At 40.4% G+C, this 16,262-nt stretch overlaps 1 protein-coding gene across 1 annotated transcript in view; it reads right to left on the reverse strand.

Annotated features, from left to right (window-relative positions):
- PEX14 (peroxisomal biogenesis factor 14) overlaps positions 1-16,262 on the reverse strand; it is a 77,743-nt gene that overhangs the window by 38,411 nt on the left and 23,070 nt on the right. The window contains exon 3 of the mRNA XM_032201528.1: positions 2,840-2,924. Coding sequence (XP_032057419.1) covers positions 2,840-2,924 — 85 coding nt within the window. The remainder of the gene's footprint in view (positions 1-2,839; positions 2,925-16,262) is intronic.

The raw sequence follows: 16,262 nt of genomic DNA on the forward strand, positions 1-16,262 counted from the left end.
CTATTCAACCAAAATGTATTAAGAACCTCAGTTCCTATATTAAAGAGTATTAAAAGAAAATAAAATTTGATTGGCATTTTTAGGAAAGAGATGCTTAAAAAAAAAAAAAAAAAAAAAGAAGAAAACCATAATTCAAGGCGGAACCATCTCTGTAAGTCTCAGAAGTGAGACTGCAGGACCTGAAAGCTCACCCACAGGTAACGCTCCAGTTCTGTTCCTGGAGGCTACAACGGCTGTAGCTGGGATAGCAGGAGGCTGCTGCAGGGCAGGGCACCTAGCCTTTTCCTTCAGCGTTCCCAGACACCTCTACAGCAGCAGCTTTCAGCCAGACCCAGTGGGCAGTCAGAGACCTCTCCTGCAGGGTTCCATAAAAGTAACTACAAAAAGCAAGTTCATACATGGTGTACATCTAACTGGCAATATGAAAATTCAGGGATTTGACCCTCCACTGAAATTCTTCAGTGGTCCACAGGAAGATCAAAGCTCTCTCTTTTACTGCAAGTTCTGCTGGAAGTAGCCTGGACTGAAGAAACCACAAGGGTATCTCTGTATAATTTCCTACAACGTTATTTTAATAGAGACTCTTGTAACCGAAATGGTTGCTGTACAGAAATTATTTTTTGACTGACAGTGAGGACTTCTCTAGCAGACAACACAACTTTCTCTAAAACGGGGATAAACGTTGTCATTGGGATGACAGTGACTGTATATCCAAGCAAAGCAGAAGCAGCCTACCAAACAGTACGACCCCCATTTACCCAGGACTGGATTTAGCCACAACACCTAGGTTGCAGGAATAATTGCCCCCATCTGCTACAGCATGTGCATACAGTAACAGTACAGACCCTCTGCTCTCGAGTACTGGACAGAGATCACGTTGTGAGCTCAGTGGTCAGATTCCATACGGCCGTATTTCCAAAGACCGCTGGGTACAGGCACTACTGGACCCTGCTCCTTCCTATCTCCTACTGTTACGTTTTCAAACAAATAATTAGCACAAAGGGAAGGCGGGCTAATTAACAAACAGGAACAAACAAACAGCTCTACCAAACCATTTCTGCTCTTTAGTAATTATTAGCCAAGTAATTCATAAGAAGTATTAGTCGGGCCACAGTTTCTCTCTGCCTCCATCTCCCCACCCTTCCTCTTCTCCCAGTCAGGGATTTATTAAAATTAAACAGATTAGATGGAGCTCCTGATACTAAAAACTGTTCAGCGAAGCCTGCGGTGGGGAAGTGCAGAGCAAACACCAGAGACATTTGTCTCTAAATTGCTCTAAATACCTTCTGCAAATGAAATTCTAACCCAGCTGTGTTGAGAGAGAAAATGAGGAATAACTGGTCATTGTCAGCACAGGAGAAGATCAGGCAGTTATAATATTGCACGATATACTGGGGGCTAAGGATCTCTCGGCAACAATAGATTTTGTATCAGGTTACCCCGGGTAATCAGCACAGCTTTTAGGCTCAGCTTTCCCTTGCTTCATTGCTTCGATGATAGAGTTGAAATCCCCAAGCTTTTATGATTAATTACTCCCCGTAGGTCCACATATTTCAAGGAAAAACTCATGGAGCACGGCGGCCAACAGGCTCCAAATTTTAATGCCATCCTGATGGCAAGGCAGGGCAAGCAACGTACCTAACTATGTGGCTGGAATGCTCTCTAACTGGCGCTAGGACAAGCAGGGAGATGAGCACATTAAAACTGATGGACCCATGAACTACTTGTCATGACAGCATTGCTAAAACACAAGACTGTGCCATTGCCTTCTAGGTCCATTGCTGTTCAAGATGAGCAGAGTGGTGTGTGTACTTAAACTCTCCTCATGACATTGGGTCTCAGGCATCTCAATAAACAGCTCATATCCCCAAACTTATTAAAGTATTTCATAGGCTTCCCTACTTTTTAAAGCCCAAGATCTTTAGCTTTAGAATTTGATGTACTCTGAAGTACTCATGACTTCACCGTTTAAGTGGGTCACTCCCCTCTGAAGTTTGGAGTTCGTATTTTCAGTATCATTCCAAGTGCTTAAAGTGCTCCACAGTGCATGTAATTAACTCCAAGGTATGATTGTCCTTATTATTTACATCTTACATTAAAGATTTAAGCAATAGGGTCCTAAAAAAAAGTAGAATCATATGGAAGGCAGCATAATATGGAATGAACTTCACCTGAAATACACTCTATGTTGTTGAACAAAACTTTATATTAAAGAAAAAAATAAACAAAATGTAGTTCCTTTATAAATCAAAAAGTAAAATAAATTCTCAGTAGGCAATGCAAAAATACGTTCCACCTGTCTAAGACAATATAGGATTTGTCAGGATCTGTTCTTTCTCTGCTATAGAAAAGGACTAAACTCAGTCAGTAATTTACCATTTCAGCCTGAAAGTCAGGTTGACCCCAAGCTTAACCTTACCCTGATCTTGTTTACTTTTACAAAGTCTTTCGCCCTTCATTCCTCTCCCTGGCTCTCTTCAGAAACAATCGACCTTTTCACCTAGAAGCTGGTCATTCTAAAGCCAACATCACGAAGACTAGAACTGGCCAGCTATTCCACATCTCTAAACCGTCCTCATCTCAGAAAATGTGCAATAATAGTTAACGTGAGAACTTCCAATGTGTCTTCTATGTTCTACAATTCCACATCTGGTGCCAATATTGCTCTAGTCAGTATGGAAGAAAAGAGTGGTATTTCTTAAAAACTTTTTTTTTTTTCCTCAGACAGACTACCTGCTTTGTTCTTAGAATCCAGTTTTCCATAGAAATACTTCTTGGCTTTAACCCTAACTCAAACTTCCTCGTTATCACTGAGACCACAAACTTAAAGAGTCCATACCTTTCTTCTTCAGAAATGCTCTTCTGGTTGCAATAGGACTTTGGCGAACTCGTGGATTCTGTAAAAACTTCACTGCTGTCACAATCTGATGAGGGTAGGAGGATTGGAGAAACAGAAGAGAGAAAAAGATCCAAGTTAGGAATGGGCAAATTCCTATTTTACATTATGCATTTTGTACTGCAAAGAAGGCATCAAATCTAACACATGGAGACAGTCTGGAGCTGACACAGATCCAACTTTCAGAGATGGTTCAACAAGCATCAGAGTTTGTGGCTAAACTGTAATCAGTAAATTACAGTGTTTCAACCTAGAAGTTTCTGTTTGAATTGCTCTTTCGGCAGGTTGATCTGTACAAAAATCTCTATTAAGATTCTCAGAAGTTTCTGTCATTTACAGTGATCTTCTTACCTAAGTTGGCTCCTACAGTTCATGGCAACCTTGAGACATCGCATGTGATCTGCAACATTAGACTCTTACTAGGAAGAATGATTCCTTTCTTTCTGACTTGAAGTTCCCTGCAAATTCTCAGAGATTAAGGCCTTTTCTGCCATCATTCCAACTCACTGTCAGCTATAAATAAACCTCAGCTTGTCACGACTGGAAAAGAAGCAACTTCCCGTGTTGTGGATCACACAACAAAAATATCCAAAAAGTCACTTCTCATGACATAAGTGGGTTGGTGAGTGGTTATTTTATGTTCCGCTCTGGTAGAAATCACAGATCATTTTTGTCTCATGATCGACTTCCTCTACGTGCTTCTTTAAGGTGTCATAGCACTTAAAACAAACTCACTTATCCAAACAAAGGATAAAGACTGGGATAACACTGAACGGCATCAGCAACAATGGCACCGGTTTTTCACATCAGGATTTAGTGCCAGTGACAGGTATTTCCTTTTTTTGTTCGTGTGGTAGGTCAACTTTCCACATACCCTCCTATATTGTTACACACATTATTACATGCTGCTGCAATGGTGAAAAACAGCTGATTTGATTTACTTCTGTACAAAGGCATCTGCTCTGATTGTGGCATCAGGGGGAATAATTTGTTTAAAGTTAACAGCATGTAGGAGATGGACGCATCTATGTGAACTACTGGAAGAGATGACTTCCTTCCTCTCTAGTTAAAAATAACCATGCATAAACAGGGAAGAGGTTTTTTCCCCCAAACAGAGGCCCGTGCTTTCTCCTAAAATGGCGGCACATGGCAGGCCTATGTTAGGTAGCTCTTGAAGAGTTTTACTTAAAACACTTTCAGAAATTCAGTTCCGAAAAGGTTTTCAAAATTTTTCACAGCAGAAAAAGAAAGACAAAATAGCATCACTATTGAAATCACCAAGTTTCATTTTGTGTTTGAATCAAAGCCTTCGAATATGCATTTCTGGTCAGAGAGCAAAGTTCTGATGGGTTTAATGGCACTTTCAATGTACTCCTCGGTGCATTCCATCAATGTTTTTTTTTTTTTTTTTTTTTAAATTGCATCTCTTATTTCTTTAAATACATTAATCAGGCTAGTGTAGGCAAAACGGATCCATTGGACAATGCAATAAACATGAATTATCATCTATCCAACACGCATAATGGCTTAAAAATACATAATAGCAGGTGTAGTTTAAATGATTAGTTATTACACCTGTGGTGGGTCTGATTCAATTGGGGAAAATCATCTTTAATAGGTTAAAAGGTTTAGATCACCAGGCTTCCCTTAAAGTGGCTGTAGAGAGGGTATGATGGAGTACGCTGTCATTACTAATTCATTTAAGAAAAACATGGGGGATACAGCAAAGAACAGCATAAACGAGCGAATCCAATTTAAACATCAGGTAAAGCAGAAAACACCTTTTAAAAAAGCATGATAAATGAATTTGGAAGAGAGATGAAATTGACATATTTATTTTAACGGGAATTTGACAAAGTCCCGGCACACTTCGAAGTTGGGAGGATAAAATGAAGGGGGTATTTTTCATTCTTTTCCTTTTCTTATTTTCCTTCTTCTTTTTTTTTTTTTTTCTTAAGTTTACATTCAGTAATTTTAAACCATAAAATACTACAGCAAAATACCCCACATAAAGTACATTTTGGTCTCATTTATGTGCACTTGATCTCTCTCCGGCTGAAATGCAGGTGACAGGCAAATCACATATTTAAACAGTGCTGATATTGCTACACCAGATGCAGAAATATGAAGCACACAAACTAATAACTTTAAGGTAATATGCTGAATAAGAAAGATGCCCAAACGAGCAGACCACCAGATATGCGAACATATCAAAACCACTTTCCCTCTAACAATAATTACTTGTTTGTTTCTTCAGGAACTCCTCAACACTCCCTCCCACATTTCGTGAGCGAGAGACACAGACACAAAAGGCCTGCAGACCTGAAATCCTGCAAGCTCTCATATTTAATTATCACTTTTTAAGCATAAAAAAAGCCTGTAAGAAATAAACAGTATTTTTCATTGTGCTATTTTAATCACAACCCTTTTAACGTTTTATTGATTCTAACTCTTTATTAAAACTTATTTTTGCCTTGCAAAAATGTAAACATTTCAGTAGTAAAATTCACTCCAAAATAAACTTCTATTTTATCTCTTCCCTGCATCATTTCCTGCATTATTCACAAAGTTTTTAATCTTAAAACAAAATAAAATTACAGGCAATAACAAACTTCATAAAAAAAAAAAAAAAAAAAAAGAACATTTACTCTTCTTTCGAATAATCCCACGTTTTTCATATTTTTGTGTTTGCGTTGTCTCCTGTAGGCTGAGCTGAAACTTCTTCATTTCTGTAATTCATCTTGTGTACGTGAGCCAATCTTGTATACTTACGAACCAATTTTGGCCATGTCAAAACGCCAATATTTTCAACAAACATACCCAAGAACGTTCCTACCTTCTATGGATCATTTTCTTTGCACAAACAAGGGCAGCTGCAGTCCATAATTTAAAAAACAGAAAAAGAAGAAGGAGGGGGGAAGATGAGAAGAAGACTTTGCAATCCTATGTATAGCCGAAAAAAATCATGCAGCAAATAGCACTCTGACTCAGCTGGTAACATTGTTCTGTACTATTTCTGTTGCATTTGTAACACTTCTCCAAATTTTTCTAGTATTAGGACACTGCCAAATAATGTGCATTGTATCACTGCTCCGATTCTTAGATTGCCAGCACACACTGGCCAGCAAACTCGTTTTATCTAGCGGATCAGTTACATATTTCTCTTCATGAAAGCTAACATATTTGGGGTTTAAGAACAAGTTAATCCCATAAACTTGCTATCCCACCAGCTCTTCCCCTGCAGTGACATGGAAGGGGAACATATTTCTGGGCGTATTTCTGGGTGGTGGTGGGTGGGATTCCGCGGCAGGTCCTGTCCTCCAGTTTGATTTTAGAAGATGAATGCTACTATTCATGGATTATATTTGTGTCTGGCCAAATTACATAAATTCAGGCCAAATATTCTGTTCCAATGTCAAAGATATAAAATGGAGACAAGAACTTTATTGCAGATGTTGTGGGAGTGCAGCAGGCTGGTGAAATTCTGGGCCAAAGCACGGCACTTTGACGTTATAGCCAAGGTCCCTCATTTCTAATTTCCCTCCCTTTTGTGTTAATGGGGAAGGTGAAGCCAGCCTTATTTCTTGTTATGCTCAAGACTACAGGAAAGCAGTCTAAGCTACTTTATCAGTTACTAGCATTAGAAAAATAAACCTTCAAATTTAAATTGCAGCACCAAATGCCCACTTTCTACCATCTCAAAAAAAAAAAAAAAATAAAATAAAATAAAACAAAATAAAACAAAAACAAACAAAAAAAACACCACCCTCATCACTAAAAGCTCCACAGGATTTGGTAAAAGAGGTCCACATGGAGAAGAGAAGCAAATGCCACTGGGAGTGCAGCCAGTAAGAGCTCTAATAGATTTCCTAATTCTGGGAACCCTCTGCAGGTTATTACTAAACAGCATTTGTTGATAGACTGAGACTTTGAGATGACCTGTGATGTAAAGGTTGGGTCTGAATTATACGTTGCAAGGGCTGGTATTTTGTCTTTCTGAGTGGATCTGTATCTGTTTAAATGCAACACTTCTTTTCATTAAGCAGAGGCGGCACAGGCCATGAACTATGCACAGACAGTTTACATTACATGTGCGGAAGCAATCAACACTGGCAATATGCATGACGTATGTAAAAGAAGTTGGAATTAATTTTTTTCCCAGTGTATTAAAAAATAATAATATGGCAGTATCAACAAACACTCAACCTATTTCAGCCAGAGCAGAAGGCCACAGCTATAGGGCAAATGGAACTGATCAATATATTAGCCTACAGCAACACCCCCTCAGTGTATGGCTGTATGTTCACAAGGCTCCGAAGATTAAATTGTCTGTGAAAGGTTTCTGCACTCCTACTCCAAAGGAGATACCCAGAATCCTGTTAACAAGCATCAGGCTAAAGCCAACTTACGTTTTAACAAGGGCTGACTTAAAAGCCTGGCACTGCGACGAACACGAGAAGCCCTTCGAAGAGAAACGCTGCGTTTTGGTAAGAAAGCAGTGCTCTGTCAGGACTAACTTGACAAATACGGTTAGCGGTGGCACACGGAAATAGTTGCAAAGCAGCTGTTAATCAGGGAAACACATCATAGAACGCTGATGCTAGCACTCGTGAAAAAATGCAAGGGGCTAATTATGAAGCCATATATCTCACTAAAGAGGCGCTGCGCCTCGCGATTGCAGGCAGAGCGCTCGGAGCCGGGGTCCTGGGACACCTCGCAGCGCCAGTGCCAGCGTGCTGCTCCTGGCCAAGCCTCGTCCCAACCCACCAGCCTGGGTCCCTAAATGCCCAAGTGATGCTTCCCAGAAACAGCAGGTCAGGCAAGGGAGGCAAATAGAAGCTTCAAAGCTCCTAGGATTTCATTGAAATCTTGGTGAAAATGGACAGAATCAGGGATTTATTTCTGTTGTGAGAGGATGTTGAAAGCTACGAAGTTTGGTAGATCTCAGTGTTGTACAGAGAAAAGTTTTTAAAAGAAAAAAAATAAAAAGCTGTCATGTAAAACAGAGCAAAGAAAAAATGAATACAATTTAAAGCAAGATTCACAGGAGTCAGAACCAGAAAAGAACAAAGGCAAGGAAGGAACAAGCTTCAAACCGTACCTGAAATTAAGAACCCAGAACTATAAGAGTACAGAAGAGCAACCAAAAAAGGGCAATAAAAACTAAAAAGGAAAAATCCCAGGTGCCCAGAACTCTAACTGACAGTCGTATGAATGAAACCCAACTCGAAAGCACGAGTGTAACAGCAAGCAGACAAAAGGCAGGAAAACAAATTCCAGCCGTGACTTTGCCACCCAATTTTCACGAAGCCTTGAAAGAACGAGGTTCCCGAAAGCGAACCCGAGTGTGAGCTGGGGGCAGGTGAATTTCCATCCAGCAGCGAGGAGGTAGCGGGCGGCAGGAGGAATAACCTTGGGCTGGCGAGCGGGTGCTAGCGCGGAGCCAGGACTCCCCCTAGCCGAGGCGGGCGCGGGCGGCGGTGCTGAGAGGCAGGCTTCAGCGGCGGAGCCCAAATTAAGTGTTTTCACTCAGTGGAAATGAAATGTTTTGCAAGATGAAACAGAAAGAAAATTGAGGTTTTAGGTAATTACTAGTTGGCATTTACATATCACAGGCTGGTTCAACACCTATTCATTTTCCTCTTTTATTTTCAATTTTTTAAAATTGCTCATTAAAATGAACACATGACAGGGACGGGGGGAAAAATTACTCTTCCTCTTTTTCCCGAGGACTACAAAATCCAGATCTACTTTAAATACATTTATCTATAATTATCACATACAAAAAAGCCTTACTTAATTTACATTAATAGGGTGACCAAAAAAAAAAAATTTGATAAAAGCCAGGAAAAAAAAATCCCAAGCTGAGCTGTCTTGGTGTCATCTTGTTGTGCCTACTTGGTTCCAGGGACAGCCCCCGCGCAGCCGAGACCCCTGCGCTCCCTGCGCGTGCGAGCATGGAGGCAGGCGCTGCAAAGCCCCCGTGCACGCTGCCACCCCGCTGCCATCCCTCCCACCCCGCAGGTTAGCTCCTGGGGCACGCTTTCAGCTGCTTTCTTTCCTTTCAGCACACTTTCCCCCCGTTTCCTCTGCTATTCTTGCTCCGAAGGAGCGACTCCGCGTAGTCCCCGTTCTCGGATTCTTTGTTCCAGGAGGCACTTCGCGTTTCCTCCAGCTGTTCGGAGAGGCATGACCTTTCCACCTTCTTTATTCACACCGAACCAGTCTTTCCTCACATAACCTCACCATTTCCAGGGATCCTGAGCTGCAGCTTGAATGAGCCTCACGGTCTCTCCCAGCACTGTGGCCTCTCCATCCAGATTCCCATTGTTCGGTTAAATATTTCCCATGCGTACCCCTTAATTTTCCTGCACCCTCCAGCTTTTTTAATTTTAACCTTGCGAAAGTCTTATTTAACCCCACGCTGCATTCCAGGATACAATTTGTATGAAAAATGCTGTATAAAATAAAGTTTTATTGTATCATATGTTAAGGACATAAAACATCCCTGATAGAAGTGTACAGGAGCTGACATGATAGACTAATATATTTTAAGGTCTATTGTGTAAATATGTATTTAGGGAATTCTAAAGCATGGTATTATTGACCCAAGTCTCTCTTAAAACACAATGATATATGGAGTGAAAGCCCTTATGAAAAGTAGCAACTTCGTCTGTGTAGTAGTCACCTTTCAAAGTGAAATATCTCTGCCATCTTCAGTTTCTTCTGATTCAATTTAAAACATAGTGGACATCCTGATAAAATTCCTCTCTTTTTATCAGAAATAATGCTCATTCAGGTAACACTTCCATGCGTAAAACTGAAGGGAAGAAGAAACCTTTGCTCATGCTTTAAAAGAAATGTACAATAACTATATTTCTACACACGATGTGCTCTGTATTCTTTTAATTCCAAAAGGAATACAGCTCCGAATGAGACATTGTAACACCAGGCTTAAGGCCACACAAACTGTTACAGGCAAGTGATAAATGCTAGAAAAACACCTTGTAGGAAGTATTAGCAGAACAGCAAACCTTGTCTTCAGCTGAAAATGCAGCCATAATACATTTTAAGCAATAAGTAGCACAAACCTTTTATCTGGAGTTCAAACATTCAATTTTTTCACTGAAAAGGAAAGATATAATCTCACTTTGGGAGGGAAACTTTTTAAAAATCCCCTTTTTGTACTTCTGCCTAAAGTTAAGTTGCAAGCTTACTCCAGCCACCAGAACCACCAAAGAAGGTATTAGAGCAAGATGAACAGGATGGAGGGGAGGGAAGATAATGCCTGCGATCCAACTGGCAGCAAATTATTTGAAGTTCTGTTTACATAAAAATGGCAATAACCTCAGTGCTGAATGCACGGGATCATTGCGGATAATATATGGACTAGAGAGGCAGTGCCTCGTGCAAGTAGGTAAGGCATACAGCTTCCAAGTGTGCCTGAAGCCAGCATGCCATGATCAGGTCAACAAACTGATTCAACGGGACCCAAGAAAGGTGCCAGACAGATGACGAAAGGTTAAAACTGACTAAAGAGAAGCTGATTTTTAAACTTTTCAGGCAATACCCAATTTATACATCTCGTTTCTCCCTTCTTGTAGAAGGAAGCTTAGGGATCATTGAGGCTCTGTGCTGTAAAATTAATGCAAGTGTCAAGTTGTTGAGCTGAATCATTCCAAAGGAATGCAATGACTCAGTGTCCAAGATGCTCACTACAGCAGAACCGTGAGATCATTCTGTGGCTCCACAACTGAAAAAAAAAATTAAAAAAGCACGAATCTTCAGGGAGCAGATGGGCAGCATCTCCAGCTCTTACCTTTCCCACTGCTCTCCCCCTGTTGCCATTCCTGAAGAGCTCACAACAGCTATGGGAAGATATCTTTTACCCTATTATCTTCACACATGCACAAAGTCAAAAAACAATGAACCAGTAACTATGTCTTCATTCTTTTAACTGCAGCATGGAAAAGGACTGCTGCTTCATTCCAGCTTCATTCACATGCTGGGGAGCTAGAAGATGACTCAAGAATAGGAAGTCTGTGTCACATCTAACAATTGTGCCTGAATACTTCAAATGGCCATTGAATGGTAGTCTCCAGAAGGCGACATCAATCAAAGAGAAGCACCAGGATGGGATCGTTGCTCAGACTTACACAGATATTTCTAATTCCACAGTCAAGAGACTGGCAAATACTAGGAATATGACAGCTTAGATTTAATGCAAAAGAACTGGAAGTAGATCCCATCTGTGGAAGATGCTAGTAAAGATGTTTCAGGCTGAAGTAACTCAAATGGACGTGAAAAATCAGCAAGCTAATAGTCCTTGAACCTGCTATTTCAAGCACCCCATTTAATAGCTCCATAGGAAATGCAGGTTAGAAACAGTGTCATCCCTCCTGCAACGAAACCCCAAACTATTAGGAGAGAAGTCAGGGGGCTGCGCTGGTATTATATGGAAGATCCTAAAGCCAGAATACATAAGGAGCTACAGAAGGAAACTACTTGGTTTCTGGCAAATCTAGCAAACAAAAGGTTTCATGTTGGAAAGATTAAAGAAGCTGGAAATTGTGACAGGTGCACAATAAATCATGCAAACCACAGCAGTTGAGAAGTAATAGCAAAAGAAGAAGGGCTTGGAACACTTGAAGACCTTAATGTAAATTTAATATTTTACTTAGAGCTCTTTGGGACAAGAATAGTCGTTTTACTCTATATTTGCAGAGTGCCTGGTGCTGGTCTGCAACTGGCCTCCTAGACACTTATTACAACACAAATAATAAAGACTGAGCAGACCGTGCACTTTGTTCCTGCTGTTAATTGCCCCATTAAGGGAAAAAATAAGTAAGGGGCAAGAAATCTGATTGGCCAGAGCTGCCTAGTCTATAGGGATTGCAAGTGTAATAATTTTATAGATTTGAAAGCAGCTGCGTCCCTTGTCTTTGTCCAGTTCTCAGCAGAAGGAAGCACACATCACAACATTTCTCCTTCATTTGTAGGCACTTGCATGAGCAGTTTCAAAAGTAACTGAGCTGCCCTGGCAATTCAGGATGCTTCCTCTAGAAAAGGAGTGAAACACAACATAAGGGCAAACACAGAGAACATTTCCACTGTAGCTGCCCACGGCATTAATATTCTACAAAGAATGAGTCCATTTTGCTTCCCCATGGGGAAAATTTGGCATTTTTCATGGATATGTTACATTCTCTGCTTAAAGAAATAACACATATAGGTGTCAGGAAAAATTCAGAATGCTGTTGCACCTACACAGGAGACAGCATACACCAAAAAATCGTGGGTACTGTACTGATCACCAGCTCCTATCTCCTGAAACACTTGAGTAAGATCCCACCATCGTAAGCTAAATTAAAATGTCCAAGGGAATTGGTTCTAGAGACATTTATTCTAAAACCAGGGTGCTCCTGCCTAGTTTCTACACAGAAATTTGGGTCCAAACCAGGAAGGTTTACAAAATCAGAGAAGCTTCAAAATTCTGCTTCTACTGGTTTTTGTTTTCCTTAAACCTTGGCACAGCCAGCACATGTCAGGGACTATCATAATTATACTCTTTATGTGCTGAAAAATTAATAAACAATTACTCACTTCAGGAAAAAAAGAAAGCAGCCTTTTTCCTTGACAAATGCTGCAGAGAGCATCAGCAATCTCTCTGAAATCTGGGTCCACACCACAGCAAGGGATTAGCACCAATGTAGGAACAGGCACTACTGCTTCTGAGAGCTGGCAGAGCTGAAAGCTCGACTCGGCGGCGCTGCAAACGCTGTGCTCAGTACTGCACCCACCCGTAGCAGCCTCCTGTCTTTGTAACAGAAGAAAGAAGATTCAGCCTTCACTTCTGCTTTGGCCCAACTCAGGCTGTTCAATCAATTTCTATTTCCACAAAGTCCAAAACGGGAGGAAGTGTTTGAAATGCACCCGTTTTAATCCTGCCAGGCCAAAAAGAGCTTGTGTGTTGTGGTTGTGGCTGGAAACTGAGGGTTACACTGCAGCAGCTTCCCTGTGGTAGGAATTGACATTCACCTTCCCAGGAAATCAGGAGAATGGTAAAAAACAAAACAAACAAAAAATTCACCATTCTTCCCTGAACAAATAGGTGAGACAACAAGTGTCTGGGATGCTGATAAATTCTTACTGAAATTTATTTGTGGTCCAAATCTTGACTAAAATCTGCATTCAACTAGCTCTTCCCTAAAAGACTAGGGAATATTAGCTTCCTTCCGAATCCAGAGGGAACTTGGGTGCACTTGCACTGAAAGGCTTCCAATTTTCTTTAAAATAGTAAATAAAATTAAATAATTTCCACATATCCTTTTTTAAGCAGACCCATGCTACTCAGTCTTCTCCCCACCTTAAATCAATGGTAACCCAATTCAAATGCCTTACAGCTCTGTCTGAGAACTAGTGGAGAGATCAACGCTTTTTATCTTAAGGATTATGGATCGCTACTTGGCTGACTAACGCACCCAACAGCCCATTAGAAATGCCACAAAAGGCTCCCTGTTTCTCCTTCCACCCCTCGGATTTGAGAGAGCAGCACATAAAACTTCGCCCCTCCATGTTGTAGTTCTTAGCCTGCCTGCCTTGTTTCATACTCTAAACATACCAAGATTTATTAACCTTTACAGTAAAAACAAATAAAATAATGATGAAGTAAAAACGCAGTGATGTAAGGGCTGCAGCTAGCACCGTTTATCTGTGGAAATCCAATTAGTGCTCAAGTGGCAGAGATACCTGGAAAAGTGCTCACAATCAAATCAAAAAATGATACAAAAACATTAACCTGATGGCTAAAAACTCCACATTTAAACATTTAAAGTAATAAAGGCGCTTTTATTGAGTATTTTCTATATTTCATTAGGTTCCAAATTGACGAGGAGCCCTAGAGATGCATTTCCTGGGCTTTTGGATCCCTCGACCAAATGCTTGACTTTGTTGTTGTTGTTGTAAAACAAAAAAAGCACAAGCGTTTCTCGCTAGAATGGCAACCTTCTTTCTGCAGCAGCAACCACAGGAACAACTGCATGTGCAGGAAATGCTGGGGGAGCCTATGAAGATATTCTTAGATCTCACACATTCATTCTGTGCTCACCATGACACGAGCAGAAATGTCGTTTGAATTACTTTTCCATTTGAGAGTGTCTGGATTCACCTTTACCGCTATTGCTGCACTCTACCAGAAGTTCTTCTCTCAAAACCATTACATCATGGCCCTTTGCTGGAAAACCGATCACGGTGATGAGACAGTTGTCAAAAAGGCAAGTAGCTCCTATCCACCTTGGTGGTCTCAAAAGACAAGAGAGGGACTGAACTAATGGTGAGATTAGTGAAGACTTAGTCGTAGTGCCCTCCAACTAGGTCTCTTTTACAAGATTTACAGAAAAAGCACGCAGTACAATGCCCATGCTCCATCTGAGGCTTTATCTTCCTGGATACTATGACTCTGCTGCTTTTTGTCAGCATTAAATTCACTTATTTTTTAAAAGAGAATCAGAAGAGAGTCACTGTCAATGAACAAACGACTAAACTTCTCAGTAACAATTTTCTTCATCTCTCTAAAACCACAGAGCATGAGATAACACTTGATAAGTCTGGAAGCATCTCATTGAACCCTACCCATTGGTTTGCTTACAGCAAAAATGTCACACTTGTTTCCGGCATTAATTCATGCATGCTGCTCTTAAACTTCATACAGAGGAGTTGAATATACACATTCAGAACAGGCTGCATTAAATGAAAAATATAATGTACTGAAATTCCATTCCAGTGTGAATTTATTTAGTTAAAAGAAGCAAAGTTCCTAAAAATACACAGAAAGTACAAAAAAAAATGAAAAGGGCTTCTTTCTTTCAGCTATTGCAGGATTGCTGCCACCTATTTGTTTTCTGTATTTTGTCCATCTATTTTTAAAAGTCCTCAAGTCTTTACTACCTTTCTAGGGAGAAGATTTCACTACAGATCACTGTCAGGATTTTTACCTAACGTTAACCCTTGCGATTCTTTTCCTTAATATGAATCCACTACTCAAAAATAAAGAATTAAACATATGAACAGCTTGGATTGTAAAGTACCAGGTACCTGAAAAGTAGTTATTTCCTGACTTTGCTGTTTCACTGGGCTGCTACTCATTCTCACATGTTCATAACTGACTGGCCCTGTGTGTGGTATTCTCTTTCTGCAGCAAATATTCATGAATTACCTTTTAGATGCCCAGGAGTACAGCCTGTCTTCAGGGAGCAATTTCTATGTCTCTTTAACTTCTGTGTTTAGTGTGTAGCAAATTATAAAGAGGAATGTGATACCTGGAATTTGCACGCTGAAATGTAAAATGTTTAAAATAAAAAAATAAGGGGGAAAAAAAACACTATACCAAACAGATTCAACACAGCAACATTTAGATTCCCCTCCTCTCCTTCCCCTGTGATCAACTGGGATGAGTACTGGGTAAGAATCAGTGGTGAGAGACCTCCTGCTCCTGTTTGGAGTATAAAGAGTCCTGTTTTATTATTCTGCATTTGCATGTGGCAGCAAATGTGTAAATGTTTTAATAATACAAAAAATCCCAATAGAGTGGAGGAGGAGGATATGAAATAAAGAAATACAAGGACATTTACTTTCTTGAGAGTGAGACAGAAAGGGAAAGAGAGAAAAAAGATGACACGATAAGGGACATAGCGAGCTTTCTGGGGTATATCTGGAAAAAACTAGAAGAGAAATCATTAGGAAGTCCATAGTGCATCTACAGTGATACAGTGCGGATCAATTCATTTAACACTGCCCTGTACATTTACAGAAAAGTACTTTTGATATAATAAAGGCTCATAAACACAAAGAAATTGGGTTAGACCTGTTTCGAATTCCTGCCAAACAATGGTTCAGAAAAATGAAGCTCTATTTTAATTAGCTCGACTCAAGAGTGATTTGATAACAGCAGATGCTGTCTGGATGCTTTCAGCTTGATGGGCTCCACATACATGAACTTAAGAGTAGCTTTGATGCAATTAGACCTGTCTCTCTCCTTTAACATGTGTTAGGCTCTGGAACCCATGGCCTGTGTGTATTTAACATCTCGAACTAGGACATTGACACTCTTCCTCATTCTGCTCCAAATCTGTGGAGCTACAGCAAAGAAGAGGTGGCTTACCTGGGGCTTGCCCATGGCATTTCAACAGCTTGACGACAGAAAAGAAAGGGCACCAACACCTTACCCACAACGTAATGTTAAGATCTGTTTCTCCCATAAACCACATTTCCTTGCACGCAGTTTTTATAGTCATGGTTAGTCCCTGCTCTGTCAACTGCTGCTTCAGCTTATGTCATCTTCTGAAAAAAAAATGGAGGGACTCACTAA

The sequence above is a fragment of the Aythya fuligula genome, chromosome 21 (assembly GCF_009819795.1).
Source record: "Aythya fuligula isolate bAytFul2 chromosome 21, bAytFul2.pri, whole genome shotgun sequence".
NCBI classification, from domain to species: domain Eukaryota; kingdom Metazoa; phylum Chordata; class Aves; order Anseriformes; family Anatidae; genus Aythya; species Aythya fuligula.